Genomic DNA, 15,035 nt, shown 5'->3' on the forward strand with positions numbered 1-15,035 from the left:
GCAGCACAAAGATATAAATAAAATTCCATTCTCACTTTGAACACATACCTCATATATTGCAGTAAGATCTCTAAAAAAGGTTTTTGCTCCATTCAGAAGGGCTTCATTCTCTGGACACAGTACAACATATGCTATATCTCTTTGAGATCCGTAGGGTTCTAGCATCAGCCTCTCCCAATAAGGCAAGGCAAATGGAGAGAGCACCAGAAAATCATAATCATATCCCAACAAAAATGTGGGAATTGGCAGTGGTTCTGGGGACTCATCAGTTCCTTTAAAAAAAAAAAATTATTGCATTAAAGAGCATATACGTAAGTAGAAGAAATGTACTCCTTACTTAGATTAATATGAAGCAGTATGTTACTTACTTGAGAACACTACAAATTAGAAAAGACTCAGAAAAAACCACAGTGATTTAAGGACACTTAACCAATCAATAATTCCATACATGTTATTTACCATATGAGCCTCGGCCAGCCATTTTATGAAACTGTTGCCAAGTAAGAGGTCCTTGGACTCCCCAAGATCTCACTGTTCGTTTTTTCTGAATGGCATCTTGAAGTACTGGCTGAAGGGACAGGAGCATTCGAAGGATGTCCTGTGAACACTGCATGCTTACATCTATAGCTATAGAAAGGATACAAAAATAAGAATTGTTATCACAGCTCTATAGAAAAGCAACTCCTACAATTTTTCAATTTTATCAACTACCAATACACAAGTTGTTCTTTGACTAACTTCATAATTATTAATCATATCCACTTATTTTCCTTTTAGACACATTAAACTGCTCACAGAATTTCCATAGTGAAAAAAGGCCTACATGGCAAAGGGTAGAGACATTAAAATTCTGATCTGGATTTTGGAATTCTCTTGTGATGTAATTTTTCTACACTATTATCAGAAAACAGTTAACTAGGATAGTTATATGGATTTAATTATACATCACCTAATAGACCCATTCAAACTGCTATCATTCAAGTCAAATTGTTGTTACCAATTACTGGTTAATCTACAGATTATCCATGTTTTTATTTTTATTTTTCATGGACCAGCCACATAAGCATTTTACTACTTTGATCACATGATTTAAGAAGAAAAGGTTGTTGATTTGGAGTCAGGAGAAACATGGTCTTGAATTCCACCTCTTATACTATGTAATCACTTAATTCCTAAATTCCTCTGAGTCTCAGTTTCCCCATCTGCAACAGTACTAGTTTAAACACTTACCTCCCCAAGGATATTCAGGATTAAATTGAGAATGTATTCTTGATATAATCAATTCTTCCCCTTGTACTCCTCTACTCCCCTACATAACAAAGTTGGCTATCATCCAGTTTTGGCCTGATATTCCTTCACCTAAACACTTTCAGTTTTAATTTCTCTTTATTCAAAGCAATATCAAAGTGATGACTTAAATCTACTAAATACCAAAATAATCCAAGATCTCTCCTGCCAAACGTATGTCAATGCCCTAACAATAAACCATAAAATAACTATTTGATTCATAAGGCAGTTCTCTAACTCATTAAATTACAAAATTCTCTTTTGATTTCAGTGCTAGTGTAGGGAATATCTGTCAAAGAAACTCCCTTTATCAATACAGATGGGCACCTTCTCTTCAATTTATGGTTTTAGAGAGCTGTCCAGAGCACTGAGAGGTTAAGTGACTGACTAGTCCAGTTCACAGAGCTGGAATGTGTTAGGACCTTTAGGAGATCATTATGTCTCTGGGACTAAGTCTTTATGACTGACAAGGCAACACCTCTATTCCAATTGAAATTACAAATTACTATAATTAAAACATATAGTTTTATAAAAATTTGAAATGGACTGTTAAAAAAAACCAAAATCTTGGGAATCGTGATTTAGCAAAACTTAATCAACCCAATAATTCAAGATCCACATTCTGAAATGGTTTTATCTTTTTTTGGGGGGGGGGGGAGGGGGGTAAACACTTGCTTTTAATCATTCTTGAGGCATACTTTTAACAGTATGCTTTGCTCAAACTCAAACATTGCTCAAATGAAACTCCCCCCAATCTTTACCCATATTGATCTGAGGAGGCAACACCATTGACTACCCTCTTGACGTTGATATTCTCCCCTGATTGGGTATTGATGACACAATTTCCTTCTGCCCTCTTGATAGCTCCTTCTCGGTCTTTTTTACAGGATGACCCATACATACATATATATATAATTAAAAACACATGACCACTATTCATGGACATATCTGAAACATCATTATCTCTCAGAGTCCTCATTAGCTATCATAAGTTTAATGATCTGCACAGAATAGTCAAAGACTACTTCCCTTTTCAATCTCCTTTGCTAGACTCATCAGCTCATTCCACTAATTTAAGGGGTGAACCACAAGGTTCTATTCTGAGAGATTTTCTTTTCTTTCCACTACTTCATTCCATGGTCTCAACAACTATGTATATTTAATAATCATCTCTATGTTGACGATTTCTCAAATCAAGCAATATGACTCTAAGCTCTACTGACCTACAGTCTAAAACCTCTGCCTTTCAGACATCTCAAAATGGATGGCCAGTAGGTATTTTAAACTGAACTTTCCCTCTAAGTCCTCTCTCACTCATACTTCTCTAATACTGTAGCTGAAAATGGCATTCACTCAGTCTCCCACACTGACACAACTTAGGTATATCCTCAACTCCTCACTGTCTCAACTCCATGCCTCCAATCCAATCCAATGTGTTAGTTTCACCTTTTCCACATCTCTTGAACATGTTCAACCATTCTGGTGCAGGCCCTTATTATTACCTTAAACCTAGTTTAACGTTGCTAGTGCAATGGCCTGATTCAAGTCTCTTTCCACTCTATTCCAATCCATCCTTCATTTAGCCACCAAAGTGATTTTCCTAAAGTATAGGTCCAACCATGTCACATCCATGCTCAATAAATTCCAGTAGCTTCCTATGACCTCTAGGAACAAATATGAAATATAATACTCTAGTATTCAAAGCCTACTCTTCCTTCTCTATCTTTTCAGTCTTCATACACCTTACACCCTACCACATAGTCTTCAATCCAGAAACACAGTTCTTTGGGTTGTTCAACAAAGAAGAATCAAATTGTTTCTGGCTTGGAATACTTTTTTCCTCCACATCTCTATTTACTTCTCCACCCCTGCTTCCTTCAAGGTCTAGCTAATATTCCATCTTCTACAGGAAGCCTTTTCATCCCCTTGAAAATTATTTCCTGTATATAATTCGTCTATATATAATATACATTTCCTTTACATAATTTCTTTGCTTATTGTTTCCCTCGTTAAGACTGTGAGCTTCTAGGCACTGTCTTTTCCTTTTATCTCCAGTGCTTAGTACCTGCCACAGAGTTGGTCTCAATTCATTATCAAAAACTATTTATTGGGTTTTATGTAATAAAAACAGAACTCAATTCCCCTCTTCAACTCCTAAACTTGCTCTTTTGTGAATATTCTTATTTCTACTGAAGGCATCTATCGAAGGCCAAGTGCTTCAGTATAGGGACAAAATTATTTCCTGCATGCATTTGTGAAAATTTGTAATACAAATAGATTAACTGAATATGCCAATAATATAAAAAAAATCACAGAATTTTAGGGAGCAGCTTGGTAGCTCAGTGGAGTGAGAGCCAGGCCTAGAGAAAGGATGTCATAGGTTCAAATCTGGCCTCAGACATTTCCCAGCCTCAATACACAGTACTGATCCCCAAGACTGAAGGTAAGGGTTAAAAAAAAAAAGAATCACAGAATTTTAAAAGGGAACCATAGTGTGTTCAACAAGTGCAATTTACATACAAAAGGAAACCCATCATAACATACTCAACAGGTGGTCATGGAGCCTCTGTTTGAAGACTTCCAAGGAGGGAGAAACCCACTACACCTCTTCTGGAAGCCCATTCTATGTTGGGGCAGCTCTTACTATTAAAAGTCTTCCTGCATAAATGAGTCTATTTGCAACTTTTATAAGTTGCTCCCATTTCTGACCCTAGGGTCAAAGAGAACAAGTTTAATCCTTTCCCTACCCAATAGTCTTTCAAATCCTTGAAAGGAGCTACCTACCATAACTCTGCCAAGTCTTTTCTGATTCTTTTTTTTTTTTTAAACACCGTTACCTTTCATCTTAGAATCAACACTGTGTATTGGTTCCAAAGCAGAAGAAAAGTAAAACCTGGGTAATGGGGGGTTAAGTGACTTGTCCAGGGTCACACAGCTAGAAAGTATCTGAGGCCAGACTTGAACCCAGGATCTCCTGTCTCTAGGCCTGATTCTCAATCTACTGAGCCACCTAGCTTGCCTCCAACATGCTGATCTTCATATAAGAAAAGACTCGAGGCACTGGATCTGTTTTGAATTAGTAAAAAGTATCTAAAAATAAAAGCCAGTCTGAATATCCTTGAAAATTTTAAAGCAGTACGCAATACAATTTTAAGAGATGCGCTTAGCTACATAGGAAATCATACATTTCTTACTAAATACTGAAAACAATAAACAGATATAGAGGGGGAAAGTTTAAAAAATCCTATTAAGTTAGCACACTTACCATTTCTTTTGGCCCAGGGATGTAAACATGTAGTTTTCACAAGGGTTTCATCAACTTTTCCCCCAGACATATTATCCATGAACTGACGTCCATGTTCTAATGCAAGGTAGCAGTCATTGCAACAATCCCGTTCTTCAACACGTACCGAGCTACTAATAACACCAATTTTGGGAATAGGATCTTGGTCTGCTGCTCCAAATGGTGAAAATAAATTAGTGCACTGATCCTGTAGCAATAATATTAACTCATCAGGCAATTTTTCAGGTTCTTTCAGTACGCCATTGACATGTTCAACAGAGGTAGCCCTGAGAGCTTCAAAACGTTTCTCTGCTTCTTTACCACATTCAGTGTTACGTCCTATGATATCTAATTCATCTTCAAGAAACAATCCAGAGCTGTTTCCAAATTTTCTGTTCATGACAGCACTGAAGCCACAGGTACACCTATACTGTGCCTCCTGTGTTGGATCTGGAATGTAAACTCCAACATCAGCACCTTTGATGTTCATGTTGCAGACACAGATACAGCAACTGTCAAAGTTACAGTCTTTGTACAAATTCATTACTGACTCTGAAAGAATGAGGTTTACATAAAGACTATGTGCTTCAGGGATAGATGGAACAGTTGCAGGCTCAACAGAATTTAAGGGTCTACATGTTGATGGGGTGGAAGCTGGTGAGTACAAGTCTGAGTTTTCATATTTGACTGAGCCTTGAGCACTGGCAGGTCCACCAGCTCCACGAGGTGTACGAGGTGTCCTTGGTGTTCGTGGTGTTGGAAATCTAGGGGTAGAGGGAGAAGGAAGAATCCCTGCTCCACTATTACTAGGAGGTGCACTGCTTGGGGGCATTCCAAAAGGAGTATGAGTTTGAGGAGTATAAGCAGGGCCATATTCTTGATCCATAGTACTTCCATCACTATTATCATTCCCCAGATGAAAAATTCATAAGGAAACATACAAAAAAGAGAGAAAGAATGAAATTAGAACTGCAAAATATTCCATAATTGTTTGGAAAAATATGGATTAGTATTTTTTTTAAGTATCTTTCTACAAAGTACCTAGTCCCTAAAGTACTTGTCCTACAGTTATTCAACCATACACAAAATATTTGGAAAGGTCAAAACTGTTTACATACACACATACAATTGTAATGTAATGAGTAGTATTCATAGTATTATAGATTTCCAATGCTACTAAGTCTAGCTCCTTCATTTTAATTATGAAGAAAAAGGTGAAAGAGATCAAGTGATTTGCTCAAGGTCACACAGCTATTAAGTATCTAAGGTAGGATTTGAACTCATGTTTTGAGCCTAGGATTGTATACCACCTAGCTGCCTCATGTACAACCACATCCAAAAAAATCTACAAAATTTATACTGGTCTAATAAGAATACATGACTCAAGAGAATAATGACTGCTATTTTTAAAAAATTAAAGATATGAGGCAATAAATCAAAATATACTATTAGGTTAGGCATGCTATGAAAGATGTTTTAGAAGAAAACACCATCATACTATTCACCCAAAAGTAAGTAGTGCTGTAATATATCACCAATTTTTTTGCTTTAACAAACAGAAATAACAAACGGAAATGAAGAATTTTAAAGACTTGGGAGGAATTAAAGAGTCTTTTAAAAAAAGTCTAGTATTTACAAAGTATTTCTTTCAAAACTCAGTTTTATACAACACGTGGCTATAAATCATACCCCTCTTTGATGAAAGGCATGGTAGGCCCTGGAGGAAGCAACTCTAATTTTCCAACAGTCCAACTTTGCCGATAAATACACTCTTCTGGAAGCTTGATAGGAGGCAAACACTGACTGGGGAGTGTTTTTAGAGGCGCAAACATGGAACATCCCACCAGCGCTTGACAATTTTCCAGTTTATAGACATATGAAAAATCCTATAAGATAAAAAACTCAATTACTATGTCTTAATTTTCTAACTTCAAAAAGAGGCAAATAGTTAGTAAATTATAAGTGTAATTTAAATAACCATAAATAATGTTTGTTAATCCTTCTGTCATTTTCTAACAAATACTGACATTACAATTCTATTAACAATAAATTCTGGGGAGGTGGCAGAGTATAGTGAATGCTAAAAGTTAGCATTAGTACTGTTAACTTCAAGACTAGAAATCATATAGAAAATTCTATAGGGAAAAATAAAATATGAAAGTTTCTCTTGCATGAAATAATTAATAAATTTACCTTAATTTCAGAAGGTTTAGGACTGCAGAATCCCTCATCAACCTCAATTTTGAATTGAGCTCCTATGCTGGAACTACTTCCATCTAATATAGTTCCGCCAGGCGTTGTATCAATACTACCATATTCCTTATTATTCATATTCATTGGGGAAAATCCCATAATATGCTGTTCCAATGATGGTGGTGTCGGATACATCTTATGGAGATCTGCAGTGCCTAGCAGAAACACACATGTTGATATAAAAGACATCAAGAGAAAGTTCAAAAAATTTAAAGTGACTAAGTTGAGATTTTATGTATTTAAAAATACAACAAATTATTTAGGAAACTTACTTATACAGGATAGTGGATCCAAATTTCCTGCCTTTGACTCCTTGGAATTTGATTTTTCATCTGCGCCATTTAGTATTTTTTTAGAGCCAGGCTTTTAAAAAACAAGAGGGAAATTTACATGAAAGTTTCATTCAGTGTGATCTCAGGTCAATAATAATTCAAACTGAATGTCTCCTCAACAAAATGCTTGTTTTATTTGTTAAACATTTACTAAGCACTTAGCAACTACAGTCTATGTGAGGTGAAAGTGAAGATACAAACCAGGTAAGATTCAGCCTCCATTTTCACGTACCATTCAGTCAGAAGGATGAAACTGATATGAAAATAACCATTATACACTATAAAATTACATGGCCAGTACATTAGAGAACAGCAAAAGACTATCTACAAAAGGTATGAAGAAGGCAGAGGAATCAAGTATCAGAGGAAGATATAAGATTTGATTTGGGTTTTAATAGGGTTGGTAGCAAGTCAAAAGTGAAGTGCAAGAGGGCAGACATTTTAACAAGGTATAGCAGAAGTAAATGTATAGACGCCAAGATGGTGGCATAGTAGCAGCAAAAGCTGAAACCTCTTGGACAATCCTTCCAAACCAATCTATAAAATGCTCGCTACAATTTGAAAGGTAGGTAGAAAGAGTAGATTTTCCCAGGCTAAGGGGGAACCAGAAACAAAACTATAAAGGAGTGTTGGTCAACAACCCCACCTATTGTGCCAGGCTCCAAGCCTGAGCATAGGGTCAACTTTGAGATCCTGGGACCCTGGCTACAGTAACAATGGCGCATTCCCACACTCCTGACCCACCCCTTGAAGTCCTAGGAATTGGCACCACCCTGGTTGCTGGGAAGTCCATTGTGCTTGCCCCTTCCAAGCTTGCACTGCAATGAAAACAGTCCCAGAACAAAATAGCTCATAGTGCCAGGTCCTGCTATCAGCAGAAGAGACAGAGTTGGCAGCTTTCAGAACTCCCAGGCCACAGCCCCCCCCCCCCCAAAGTGAAAAAATAAGCAAACAACAAAAGAAACCAAACCCTAGAAAATGTCTGTGGGGGCAAAGAACAAAGCACAGAGTCAATAGGTGACAGTGAGATCTAAGCAACCTCACGCAAAACTAGGTACTAGAAGAACCCAAAAAGGAATTAAAAAAAACAAATAAGAAAAGTCAAAGAAAAATGGGAGAAAGAAATGAAAGTGACACAAAAAGAAAATAGCTTTAAAAAGTTTTGTTTTGTTTTTTAAACCCTTACCTTCCATCTTGGAATATTGGTTCCAAGGCAGAAGAGTGGTAAGGGCTAGGCAATGGGGGTTAAATGACTTGCCCAGGGCCACACAGCTGGGAAGTGTCTTGAGGCCAGATTTGAACCTAGGACCTCCCATCTCTAGGCCTGGCTCTCAATCCACTGAGCTACCCAGCTGCCCCTTAAGAGTTCCTTTAAAAAACAGAATTGACCCACTGGAAAAAGAGGCCAAAAAATCCAATTAAGAAAAGAGTTCCATGAAAAGTAGACTGGACCAAAAAGAAGGATGATGAAAAGGTCATGGAAAAAATCCATTCTTTAGAAATAAAAGAGGAAAGAAGAGAGAAAATCAGCAATATAATGCAGTTGGAGTATAGGACACTTGGGGAAAAATATGAAGTCTTGAAGTCTGGAGAGGTAAGGTGGTCACAAAGTAGAGGCAGAGGAATTTGAACTTGGTAGGCAAGAGAAGCCACATAATCAAATCTATGCATTAAGAACAATACTATCATCCATGTGAAGGATACACCAGGGGTGTGGGGGAAGAAGATCTATCAAGAAGTTTATTTCCAGCAAGATATAATCTCTAACTAATAAGAAGTTAAAGGATACAAAGAGTTAAAAAAAAAGGCAAGCCATAAATGCATGCACCAAATCACTAATAAGAGAAATGCAAATTATTCCCACCGGCAAACAAATCTGACAAAAATTGAGAATACAGGAGGGACTCTGAGGCAAAAAGAATAAGAATATACAGCTGATGGAGCTATGAAATGGTTCAACTGTTTTAGATGTCAACTTATTATATAAGGAAAAGTCACTTGTCTTAATCCCAGCAATTCTATTTCTGGGTATATACCCTAAGGAAGTCTTCAAAGATAGAAACAAAAGTCTTTAATATACACCTATATTCATATTTCATGAAGGGCCCAGCCTATTGAAGTTCATTCTTTTATTTCTTGGCTTTACCCTTCCTCATCAGCTGGTGGATCTTCACCCTGCAGATGACTATCCACTTTTAGTTCTCTTCTGTCCCTAGATGGAGTTACTATTTAATGAAGTAGGCCACCCATGTTAATTTCTCTCCTGATTCCACTCCTATTTCTGGATAAATTCAAGGTCCTCATTGCTGCAAGACAATCCTTTTATTTCTCTTTAATTAACTCACTACTGCATTCACTACTCTTTCTATAACTCTTCTGTCACTCCTGTCTCCCAAGAAGAGGTGGCGGATGGCCCTTTTTACCAAGGTTAAATCCTCTAACTCTAAGAATACTGGCTGCTTCACTACTGCTTACAAAGATACACATTTCTCCCTTTCCTCAAAAGACTCACTTGATCCATCCATCACCACTATTATCCCATCTCTTTTTTGCTTTAACTTGTAAAAGGCCAAGTGTCTCTTCATTATACTCTCTTCTCCAGCCCCTTTATTCCACCAAAATTGCTTTTGTGTCTGACATGAGCTCTTAATTGCCAAATCCAATGGCCTTGTCTTAAACATTCTTCTGACCTCTCTTCAGCCTCTGACATTATCAATCAACTTCTCCTTGATTCTCTTTTCTCTCTAGATTTTAATGACATTACCCTCTCCTGGTTCTCCTCCTATCTCTCTGATTAACTTTTTCTATTTGACCCCAGAGACTAGAACAAGGAACAAAGAAAAGAAATTATTAAGAAGTTGATTTGGGCTAACTATCAGGAAAAACTACCCAACAGTTAAAAAGTTCTCTTAAAGTAGAATGGGCTGCCTCAACTAGAGGTAGGATATTCTGACTTAAAGTAAAGGTTAGAAGACAACTTGTTGTTTATATTACAATAAGGATTTCCTTTTTAGTATCAGGTTAGAGTAGATGCTAAGATAACTATGTCCATCTAATGTGGAACTAGGAAGCTAGGTAGAGCAGTGGATAGAGGGCTGGGCTTGCTTCCTCAAACATCAACTATGTGATCCTGGGCAAGTCACATAACCCTATTTGATTCAGTTTCCTCATTTTTAACATGAGCTGGAGAAGGAAAAAGAAAACCACTTTAGTATTTTTTTCAAGAAAACCCCACATAGTCAAGAGTTAGATGTCTGAAAATGACTAAACAACAACACTGTTGGAAACTGCTGAAAAAATTATGGCACATAAATATAATACTGTCAAATAGTAAGAAATAATAAATGAAGATTCCTAAGTAAGAAACTTTTTATCATGGAAAAGAGCAGTGACAGTCCTGGATAATGAAGTCTAACCATTATGGAAGACTAGATATTACTCATATTGTTAAATGCAGTCACTCCATTGGATAGTTTCTCCATTTTTTTCTTTGTCAAAAAAGAGAGTTCAAAGGGGTAGGGCTTGAAGTGATTAATGTAAAGGTAAAAAACATCAATAATATTTTCTCTTTTCTCTCTTAAAAAAATCTGAACAATAAACAAAGTCTATACTATAGAGATGGTTTGTAGAAAAAGATGTGGGACATGTTACTAAGGCAGAATCAATAGGATTTGATAACTTATTGGCTAAGTCTCATTCATTTAATAATACAACCCACTGAAAATCTTAAAAGAAAAAAAAATTGCATGTAAATCAGTGACAAATTCAAATTAAACAATGGACCAAAAGGGCAGTGTAACACTTACTGTTAGTTCATCTTCATCAGAATTGAAGAGATTGTCAAGGTCAGTATAAGAGACAGCCAGATCAGAATCATAAATGAGGCTGGTTGATGGAGGACGGGCATGACCAGCAGAACGCTGTGCATCTACAAAGTATAAGCAAACATTATGTAAACAATGATAAAAGCATGCTACTTAAATCATTTGGAAGAAGCTTCCAACTTACAAAAGAAAAATGTACTTAATTTTTTTTTAATGCTTCTTGAATCTGAAAACATCCAGTGTAAGGTATTGTGACTAAGCTTTGGTGGAACTTATTTTAATCAGGAATGAAGTTAGAATGCTTAATATTTGCAATAAAAAAAATAGAAAATATAAGTTACTTAATGTGATTTTTCTTTATTGATAGAGGTAACAATAGCCCGTTCAACCTATAGACAGCCCTAAATGTTAGGTGATTTTTTCCCCCTTATGATTAGTTTAAAACTTCCTTTGCCAATTAAGTTCCATATGGTGATTTTAGAGCTTTATAAGTCTAATATTTTTTAAATGGTTATGCTGGTCTAGATGATTTCTAATGTCCCTTCTGGCTCTAAATATTATCCTAGGTCTCACTTGTCCCTTCCCCAAAGTTTCCTCTATTCAGGCTCAACATCCCAGGTGTTCCAAATATTTTTTATATTACATTTCACATTGTCTTGTCCACTACTCTCTAGACAAAAATCTAATATGTCAGATGGAACAACCATAAGAAAGCATGGAATGAATAATAGATAGATTGCTATAATTGGAATCAGAAGAGATAGGTAGGCTAAAATCCTAACTAACAGTTATTAGCTTCCACGGGGAAGGCTTAGCTTCCTTATCTGTAAAATGGGAATAAAAACTCTAGTCCCTAACCTTACTTGAGTTGTGAAGCTCAGATGAAGTAAGGTATAGTTAAAGTGTTTTAAATATAAATGTCAGATGATGTTTTTTAAACAGGATTTTGACATGCACAAGAAAGACTGCCTAAGAGTTGGAGGGAGTAAAAAGTAAGTTGGTGTTTGAGGAAATTGAGAGGATAAGGATTACAAGTTATGGGAAATGAATGAATCACACTTACTCCAACTTATCTAGTTCAGTTCCTTTTCTGTTCAATTATGGGGTTGGTCCAACTTCTATCTTGTGAGAAAACTATATTTAATTGTGGCATTAGGGAGAAAATCTTATTGAGTTGTTTGAATCTAGTCTGGGAAACTGGACCATCTATACCTACTGTTAAAGACCATTAACCAAGTACCTAGATTATGCTGAGCAGAAAAACAATCAAATCCTAGAGATTTCTCACAATTTTATATTTCAATCAACTCTTATGTCTTATTTGGAAACCGGATGCATAATGATCAATTAGTTATTGTTTCCATGTTCCTTTGAATGTTTACAGAAAGTTGTGGGGGAATTGTACCCATTCACTTTCACCCTCTCAATTTGCAAAGTCTCTAATCTTTTCTCCAATTAGAATTAAATGGCTGTATTTGATTGTTTTTAATATGTAAAATATAAAAGTCTGACTCTCTCCTGGTACTTGGGGTCCAGACCTAAATTGAGGAAGGGGCCTGGTCCTGATTTGTTGGGCAATCGCCATGCATTGATTAATGTTCAGAAGACTGAACCTTTGTTTCTCCTGTCATTTCATTTTTCACCAGCCACTGTGGTACAATGATAATCTCCAAAGATAGAAGGGAAGTAGTAGCACATCTCTGGAGGTAAACATTCAAACAGAAATCTCCCAATAATATTACTGGAGTAAGAGATCTTGGATGATGGCCAAAGGTCAGAAGGACAGAAGCAAATTTTATTTTAAAAAAATCAAGCATTCACAAGTCTTTAACATCAGAATTACTAAAGATTCAGCTTCTAATTTTGAAAATAAAAGTTCCTATAATTCAAAGCTTAAAGAATCTTAAAAATCTACTCGATCATACCTTCACCCATAATGTATAAACAGAAATTTGAAAAAAGTAACCATTACTTAAGTTTGAATAATATATATACTAGACATTTTATAACAATAAAATAAGGCAATATTCAAGTCTGGACTTCTCAGAGTTAAACACAAAATTTTCTTCTAATTTATAAGGTTCTGACTGTAATACACTTCATACAAGTTCTTAAATAAGATTCCTGGCCTACTGGGAGACAAAATTTTAACTTTTCCTTTAAGAGGCAATCCTATATGGATAACCTCATCTTTCAGAACTGAACAGAATCCCCAGTATTTTTATTTTCTCCAAGGACTCACTGAAGTGAAAACGAAGGGGATTAGGTTCTGTTCCCACCTCAAAGAACTGTTCATATACATCATATTCCTTCAACATGGGGACATAAGATAAGCTATACAAATATACAAGTTTTTATACTGTTCTGTAAACTCTAGGTTGAGATATTCCCATCCAGTACCTGCACTTTCACTTTCTAAATTAAATTAGCTTTTTCTTATAGTCTTATTAGTAGCTTCACTCACACCAGAAACTAATACTCCATAGGGGGTCCATAACAGATGGCTTTCCCCTTTCTCCTATCATGAATATAATAAAGTATTTTACTCAACAAGTAGCTAGTTGGTACATGTAAACAAATTAAAAAGTGTACCCTAAACAAAGCAGGTGAAAATGTAACACTGAAGGCAATCTGATTTATTGGGAGGTTATTTGGAAGATGAGAAGAGGGGAATGGGTTGTAATTTCAATGGTGCTGGAAATAAATTTAATATCATAAATCATCTCAGAAGGATTAAGTATATTAATTTTGCAAAATGGAACAGGATTTTAGCAAAGACTTCTATTGCCAATCTGAAAATGAAAAGATTATATCAGAAAATGTCAATATACCTTGTTTGACAGAGGGACTAAATAACGACATAGCATCCTCTTCATGTGATAACACTGTTACATTAGATGTCCCATCTTCTGCCTGCAAATTATAATGAGAAAGAATTTATCACTTTCATTTTTAAAAACCCACAAAATTTCCAGTCAATATACACTATGTAACACATTAATTCTTCTAGAAATATCACATATTATTTATTTAGTGATTACCATAACCACAGGCAAATACTGGCAAGTTAAATGTTTGGTGCTACAGATATAGGTGTAGAGGTTAAGCTTGATTCCAAAATAGACTTTGGAAATCAATCAGCACTTTTTTTTTTAAAACCCTTACCTTCCATCTTGGAATCAATACTGTTGATTAACTGGGGGTTAAGTGACTTGCCCAGGAAGTGCCAGGAAGAGGGCAGATTTAAACACAGGACCTCCCATCTCTAGGTCTAGGCTCTCAATCCACTGAGCCACCCAGTTGCTCCCTCAAAAGCAATCTTACTGCATGTGGTTTTTTTTGTGCTTTTTGATACTATGGCTGGTTAGCACACCTTTTAATTATTCACCCAAGTGTGAAAAATACTTTTGTATTTGCTAAATGTTAATTACCTTTGTTTTCATAATTACATTATGTCAAAGGAAAATAATTTTCATTAGTGATTGATTAATGTAAAATATCTTGGGGTTTAGAGTAATAATTTCTTCTGATCATGTAATAGATGAGGAAACTGAGGCACAGGTGTTAGTTGGACTTACTTAATATCACATATCAAATTAGTAACAGAATCAGATCTATAGCCCTGGTCTCCTGAATAAGACCACTAATCTTTTCCTTACATTATGCTATCTCTTCTCTGACAAGTCTCATGCCACAAGTATTTGAATTAGTTTAGTTTTTATATTTTCTTTCCATGAAAGTTACACAGTAACTTAATTTGAAAACTGGGATGCAAGCCAAATAGTCTTATCACCCAGCAACTCTATCCTTTATCAATACAATGATTTTATTTCATTCTAATTCTCTGAAAATTGGTAATTTATGTCCAGCATTATTAAATGGAGTCATTAAGACCTCAATACAAATCTGGCCTTGAACTTAACCCTTGCTCTTTTCTTCACTTATTTAATAAACTGTAGAGAGGAAATTTTTTAAAAGTAAATTTTATTTTCTAAATTGAGGATGGGAAGGGAAGAGAACAAGCTGGATCAATTCAAAATACCCTATTTCCAACCA

The 15,035-nt window shown here is 35.8% G+C and overlaps 1 protein-coding gene across 1 annotated transcript in view; it reads right to left on the reverse strand.

Moving 5' to 3' along the window:
• Positions 1 to 15,035, reverse strand: part of MED13 (mediator complex subunit 13) — an 89,524-nt gene that overhangs the window by 17,945 nt on the left and 56,544 nt on the right. Inside the window, exons 11-18 of the mRNA XM_007481770.3 lie at positions 13,811 to 13,892; positions 10,962 to 11,083; positions 7,096 to 7,186; positions 6,764 to 6,978; positions 6,260 to 6,456; positions 4,553 to 5,469; positions 460 to 627; positions 49 to 272 (exon numbers count right to left, since the gene is read on the reverse strand). Coding sequence (XP_007481832.1) covers positions 49 to 272; positions 460 to 627; positions 4,553 to 5,469; positions 6,260 to 6,456; positions 6,764 to 6,978; positions 7,096 to 7,186; positions 10,962 to 11,083; positions 13,811 to 13,892 — 2,016 coding nt within the window. The remainder of the gene's footprint in view (positions 1 to 48; positions 273 to 459; positions 628 to 4,552; positions 5,470 to 6,259; positions 6,457 to 6,763; positions 6,979 to 7,095; positions 7,187 to 10,961; positions 11,084 to 13,810; positions 13,893 to 15,035) is intronic.

This window comes from Monodelphis domestica, chromosome 2 (genome assembly GCF_027887165.1).
Source record: "Monodelphis domestica isolate mMonDom1 chromosome 2, mMonDom1.pri, whole genome shotgun sequence".
NCBI lineage: Eukaryota > Metazoa > Chordata > Mammalia > Didelphimorphia > Didelphidae > Monodelphis > Monodelphis domestica.